The 6,942-nt window shown below is 39.8% G+C and overlaps 1 protein-coding gene across 1 annotated transcript in view; it reads right to left on the minus strand.

Annotated features, from left to right (window-relative positions):
• Positions 1-921: 921 nt before the first annotated feature.
• LOC103370690 (coiled-coil domain-containing protein 102A) overlaps positions 922-6,942 on the minus strand; it is a gene marked incomplete at its 5' end in the record, with an annotated part of 11,310 nt that continues 5,289 nt past the window's right edge. Inside the window, one exon of the mRNA XM_008299818.1 lies at positions 922-3,188. Within this exon, the coding sequence (XP_008298040.1) occupies positions 3,056-3,188 (133 nt within the window). The remainder of the gene's footprint in view (positions 3,189-6,942) is intronic.

Raw genomic sequence — 6,942 nt, forward strand, 5'->3', positions numbered from 1 at the left:
GTTGTGGTATATCAGTGTAAATTTGTGGGATTCTTTTTCCAGGAAAATAAAATAAAATTCAAAAATACTAAACATCAGCATTAACAATACATAAAAAACCCTATCTGCACATCCAAACCCAGAAGAGAGCAACAGAACTCTGGATGTCTATCTAGTTTTCTCTGTCTGGAAAACCTTGGCTGTATAAAACAGGTCAAGATATGGACCATGTCTATTTAAACAGTACTGAACCACCTAGAATGATTGCTCAGACAAAAAAATAATTTCTTCAAAACCTAAAAGCATCAAAGGACACGATCCAGCTTAAAATCTCTTCCTCTCAAAGTATACCAATGTCCTGTTTTTGAAGATGCACTTTCAGAGTTCAGTCTGCATTCAAACCCAGTCACACCAGACAGAGGCACACTGCTAAGTTCATCTTTGCATGAGGTGAGAGGTTGGAGGACCTCACAGTTACTCACTGGTGTAGATGGTGAACAACTGTACCTGCTAACCACTAAAACACTAGTCAGCTGGAAACATGCTACCACTAGCTAACTTGTGCATTATTTTAATTACTAAACAGTTGCTTAAAGGAAAGAAACAACAACTTCCTGGCAGTTTTCAAGCTCCTTAGCATGGTTGCTAAGTGGAAAAAAGGATAACTCAGTTTCTTTGTTACACAGATTCCTGTCTCCTGACTGGAGATCATCCCTAATCAGTGGAGCACTTCACTTGCTGACTGAGAAGACCTCAAACTTACAGGTATATGCTTCAGTATCTTCTTCCATTTTGACTCTTTGGCTGTCTGTTCTTTTAGTGCAAATTTGCATGAAAAGAAGTGACCTCACCACAAAATCAATTCTTTTCAAATGCTGATGTAACCGGAGCTTTGCTGGACATGTTACCCTTCATAGAGACAATGAAACAATCACACTGATATAATGCTCAGTGTATTCATTTAACAATGATATTGAACATTCTCTTAGCTCATGCTGATGTACATACAGTCTAAAATTCACTGTCACGTTGTTATTGTCAGAGAGCAGCTCCGGTCATGCTGGGAATACACTACATTGTGAAATGATAAGACTTAACACACTTTTCTGATAATACAAGCAGATTTCCCTCACTTTTAGAATGCACATCGTCAGAGAAGAGGATGAAATTGATGCTGACAGTTATGATACGACTGAGGAGGCAACATGCTGTTGTCATCTTCAAAAAAGTGTGACATTAACATGACAGGCTTGTGATTGCACTGCTTCGTGCATACTGTCACTAAATGCAAATTACCGTTTATTGTCAAATAAAAGTTGTACATGTTTGGTGGGTCAGCATGACATTTCATGTATTGGTATATTATTGTGGTCAGATGAGGGTTTTTCTATGAGAGAAAGTACTTCCACACCAAGTTCATAATATGTCTATGAGTTGTAACATAACAAAGCACAGTAGCCTTAAGTCAGGTTCAGTTCCAAGCCAGTCTATTTGTGTATATGTGCATCTTTCATATTATTTAATGCAAATTTTAGCTTCCCTAGAACACAGCCATCATGCTAAAAACCCACAGTGCAATTGTAGGACAGCAGCAGCCATGTATGAAGAGATGTAGTGGGCTTTCTCTCAGTTTGAGCTGGGCCTGATGTGGAATGAAAATACAAAGTCTGAAAAGGCAGCAAACGCCTGCTTCACACATACTGTGAATTTAATCCTAACTTGCACCCATAATAGTGCCGTTCACCCATAATGACAGTGATGGGCTGCTGCTCTTTGCAAATGGGACATGGCATTGCAGCCTGGTTCCGCCCACTGAGCTGCACAGTGGCTCTACAGGGGAGAGGTGAGAAAAGCTCAACTTTGTGCAGATATCATCAGATACACTCAGAAGGCAATGAGAGCCAGTTGTGCTAGTTTTGATTCCTGTATGATTCTTCTGTATTGTGTAGAAACTACAAGAAATAAAAATGTCCTCATGTAGAGTATAAGGGCAGTGTCAGAAGACAGCTCTCTAGGTGGAAAAAAGTTGTCAATGAGAAGTTTAGTGCAACACATACAGAGTTGCAGCTCATCAGAGGCCAGAGACAACCTACTATTTTCTGAGGCAGTGTAAAGTTTCTGCAGTGTGCTCCCAGCAATGGTCGTGAACATTACTTACTAGTACATCAGAAATAGATGTTGAGTCTTTGATAGTTGGGCAAAAAAAAATACTCAAATCTTGTTAAAATGTGACAGAACATTTTAAGCAGCATGTAAAATCCTAAAAAGACTGGTGTTCCCTTGGTATATATGAATAAACACCTCCAATCAGAAACGGAACATGAAATGGTTTTTCCATTTTTTATAATACTGCTAATGTAGATGTAGGGTTGACATGTTTGAAAACAGCAGCACAGTTCAGGTGGGCAGCTGTATTGCTTGTAATGATATGAGGTAAGAATGACTGAGTCGTTTAAAGGATTAAACATGTCGGCCTCTTTCAGAGTGGTTTGTTGGAAGTTTGTCAACAAATCAATTAAGGAAAGATTCTTCCATCCACTATTATACTAAGTGGATATCCTGTTGTTGTCTGTCACAGTCTGGCTGGGGTTGATCTTGTGGCTGTGTCTATATATGCAAGTATGTCCAAGCATGTATGAGTTTGAGTGTGCATTGTGTGTGTTGTCTCCATAAATATTAGCTGTGTGCTTATCACATTGATGCTTGATGAAAACTTTGTTACTCTGACTTCTTCAGACTGTTCTGATTCTTTCACATTTCTTCTGGAATAAACCACATAGATGTTGATCGTTCATTTGATTAAAGCTGCTTTCTTTTTATTAATTGATTATTGATTGATGACATACCCAGCAAGCAATTGAGGCTATTTTAATTTGGATCCAAATGAAGATGTATAGATGTGGAGATATAAACATAATACTGACTGCTCGATCTGACGCAGGCTGAAATCTTTCCTAAAATGTTGCTTGCTGGTCGGGACAGTGCTGATTCCTATTGAAAAACATAATCATTTCTGGGCATATGAAGTTTTTTTCCCCCCCAAGAGAATGTGTGTTTGTGTAAGTGTGTGTCTATGTCATGGGATCTGGAGCTGCAGTTCCTCCTCCTCCTCATCCATGTCGCTGCTTGGACCGTCTGGATTGTCCGGACTGAACCGAGCTGATCGCATCTTCCCAAATAGACCAGGACTCTGCTGCTGTCGCCGCAGTCTGGGAGAAAGACAGAGAGAGCATGGCGTTAAAATAACATTCTGATGCTGAACAATATGACAGGAGTGTTTCAACAAATTATGTGCACCTACAGCCTACCTGTGTGGGTGAATGTATGTATTTGCGTATTAGCGTGTCTTGCAGAAATATACAGGTACACACAAACAGCAGAAGGAAAACAAGGAGTTTGGAGTGACTGTTTTTTCATCTCAAAAGGAGGTAGTTCAGGCATCTGATTAGGATGCCTCCTGCGTGACTTGCTTTGGAGGTTTTTCCAACATATCCAACTGAAAGGTGTACCTATGTGGCTCTGCATTAGCGATTGACTATTTGCCGAAAGTTGTCAGTCTAAACCTAGTCTAGACCAGAAAGCCAGGCATATCTCCACAGGGCTGTGTCAGTGCTGGAAAATGATCTGGCTGCACCTTAATACGAGGCAGTTTTACCACAATACCTTGTTGTATTTCTTTAAACCAATAAGAAACACCTTGGTCAGCGCTAAGAGAATGAGAATGCAACAATGGTTTCCTTACAAAATAATGACAGAGAAACAAGATTGGAGGAACATTTGCACACCGGAAGGCAGGCGTTATCATTAAAATGGCTGAATAAGCAAAAGAATCAAACAGGCCTGCCTTATTGCAGACTCAAAGTCTTCTTGATAACATGCTGTTGTCAGTGTGGAGGTTGCTGCTCGGAGGTTGTAGTTGTTGTTTCCGGAAGCAAAGAGCATTTTAAAAACAGTAAACTGTAAAAATGGGAAATAGGGGAGAATGCTGTGTGAAATGTGCAGCAGAAATGGTAAGCTTATACCCCAAGTGTACATCCAGTGAGTCAGGTCAGTTGGAAAACCAAGATGGTGGTCTGACTGACCAAGCAAGATAGTCAACACTAGAGCCTCAATAATAAGCAGCAATTTACTGTGGTGTCAGAGTTAAACTCAATATGTAACAGTCCAATCAGTTCTGCATTAAAGACTACGTTTTACAAGAGAGGTCGATTGATCAGGACAATGGTCAGAGATGGACACCATCAAGACGTAGATGGGTACAAAGATCATTGATATATCACATGCAGCATTCAAATATATGCAGGACATAGTATACCAAATAAATAAAAGGGAAGTAATTGTCATCTTTTGTTTCTCTGTGTTTGTGTTAAGGACAAATAGAAATACCAGTGAAGACAATTTACATGACAGAGCTAATTTCCATGGACTCCCACAATGAAAATAAAAAAAAGAGAAATCTCATTTCACCCTGAGTTGTATTATTATCAATTGATTTAGAAAAGCAATGACTATTGCAATTTTTTGAAGATGCATGATAGGCCTAATATGAAACATACCTTGAAGACAACAACATGCGGGATGTGGGGATGGTACCAAGCTTTCAGCCCTGAAGTTGGTCTTTGAATGTAGAGTGAATGTAGAATAGAATAGAATAGAATAGAACTTTATTGATCCCTTTGGTGCAAACCTCAGGGAAATTGTTGAATGTAAAGCCTCTTATGTGTATATTCCCTGATTCCAGTTAGCCATCCATTTGTTTCCAACTGTGTTTGGACCATTTTTTCAAAGAAGAATGATGAGAATCAAATGCTTTCATTAAAAGCACCAGTAAGGTAATAATATGGCAATGATGCACCAGATCATGTTTACTATACCAAAGACAGAAAAATTAGCAACCACTGAAAGGAAGGTGAGCTGTGTGTTTTTCTGTAAATCAACAAGTTTTCCTAACATGCATTGCCACAGCAGGTCATTTTTGACAGACTGTGCAGGCAAACAGTGCGGGCTAACTGTGTTACCATTAGAGCCCAGTCACACCACAGTATCAAACTGTGCAGGTTTCTATTTTGGCTGGTGTGCTGGTTATTTCAATGAAGTCCCCACAACGATTACAAATCAAATACACCACAATCTTTTGAGTTGAGTCACCCTTTATCGAACTTTGACAAGTGAAGTGAATTCACAATACTGTACAGTGATAATCAATCATGAAACAGGAAGTGGAATAGTCAAAATGAACAAAGTGATTGTAGTTCATTGCATTCGTTGCACAAATGTCTGAAGCGATGTTCTGCTGTTCTTCAAAAACTATTTTCTTTTCCAGCTGCTTTTTGTTGGAGGGGTTGTGCTGCTATATATTTCTCTTTAAAATCCAATTAAAAAAATGTTATGCTGGATTCAGCTCTGATGACATACTTGTCCAGGTCATAGTTTTAATTTTTTTCCTCTGTAGAAACCCTTGTATGATATTGGCAATACAGTTTAAAAGCTTGTCATGCTGGTCTCCCCTGCCAAGCATTTGTAGAAAGGGAGTCATCTTGTTTAGCAATATTTTGCTATATTCACAGACGATCATGGTGTTATCGAAAAATGTCCTTTTTCCAAAATCTTCTGCACACATGCAACCCCATATGATCACACTCCTATCTCTAGGCTTTGCTGTTTGGACTATGCATTTATTGAAGTAATCTCCCCGAGTTCACACCAAACATGCTTGGCCCATTATAAGCCAATCAAATTTATGTTGGTCTCACCTGAACAAAGAACGTGCTACCAATATCCATCAGTCTACTGTTAGCATATTAACAAAGTTTCTTCCTGCAATTTTGTACGAAAGAGCAAGCAAGGACATTTTTCTTTCATGCCATCCGTGAAGGCTGACATTATGCAATGCCTGTCACACTCCGAGCTGCCACAGAAAGTCACGTTTTAAAAAAAAAAGATTTTACAGCGCTAGACTGTGCAAGTATGGTACTGTCTTTGGTGTCATTTTAGGATGGCCACTGCTGCAGCGATTAATGTTCCTATAGCTCGTTCTGCACATCTTGATTACTGCTACAGCTGTGTTTTCATTGATTTTTAAATGGTCACCATCTTCCTCTATCTTTGTAAAGTCTCACAATCATATTTTTCAGATCCTCTTACACACATGTGGATAGACACAGCACATTGGTCCACAGTTGACAAAGTTCTGGTTTTCACAGGTGATTTCATAACCATGTTCATGCAGCTAATTAACCAGAAATCAATTCAATTGCAGTGATCACAGGTTTTCTAACTTGTGTGTCAGTGATCACAGGTGGATTTACTTTTGTTGTATTGAATTTCTACCTCAGGGCATGTATTCTGTAGCCAAATTTCAGTGACGAGTACTTAACCTTTTCTCTGATAATACACCTAATACCACCAACTGTGTGAGGAAATTCCCCAGAGGGCATAACCCACAGTGTGTGGTTTTGATCCCTCAGTGGCCTCTTTCCTGCAAACAAAACGTATCGCTTCGAATATTTAGCCCTTGCTTATGTGACCTTGACAATTACAGCTTCACTTGAAAATCTTGAAGGTCCTTCCTTGACCTTGGGCACACATGTCTTTGATGAAATATTACCATTTGGTTTGGTATGGTTTAAAAACATATAAATGGTGCACTGGCTAAAATATCCTTGTATGAGTTTAAGCTACACCCTCTAAAGAACACAAAGATTTGTGTCAGTCTCTGAAGCTGTTACCATGCCGACATGCCTGTCAGTCCTTTACAGAGCCGAGCCACGAGAGAGCTCTCTGTTACTACGGTAACCTGCGACAGGGAGCTTGGTGATTGGCTGTTGGGTGCTGAAGCAACGACATGTAGAAAATGGAGAGAACGCAGAGGGAGAGGCAGAGAGCAAGGAGCTGACGACTGTGCAAAGCTGGTAGTGTGAGCGCTTAACTGAGTGACAGCCATACACACACGCACGCACGCAC

The sequence above is a fragment of the Stegastes partitus genome, unplaced genomic scaffold, assembly GCF_000690725.1.
Source record: "Stegastes partitus isolate 25-593 unplaced genomic scaffold, Stegastes_partitus-1.0.2 Scaffold1468, whole genome shotgun sequence".
In the NCBI taxonomy this organism is placed as follows: Eukaryota; Metazoa; Chordata; class Actinopteri; family Pomacentridae; genus Stegastes; species Stegastes partitus.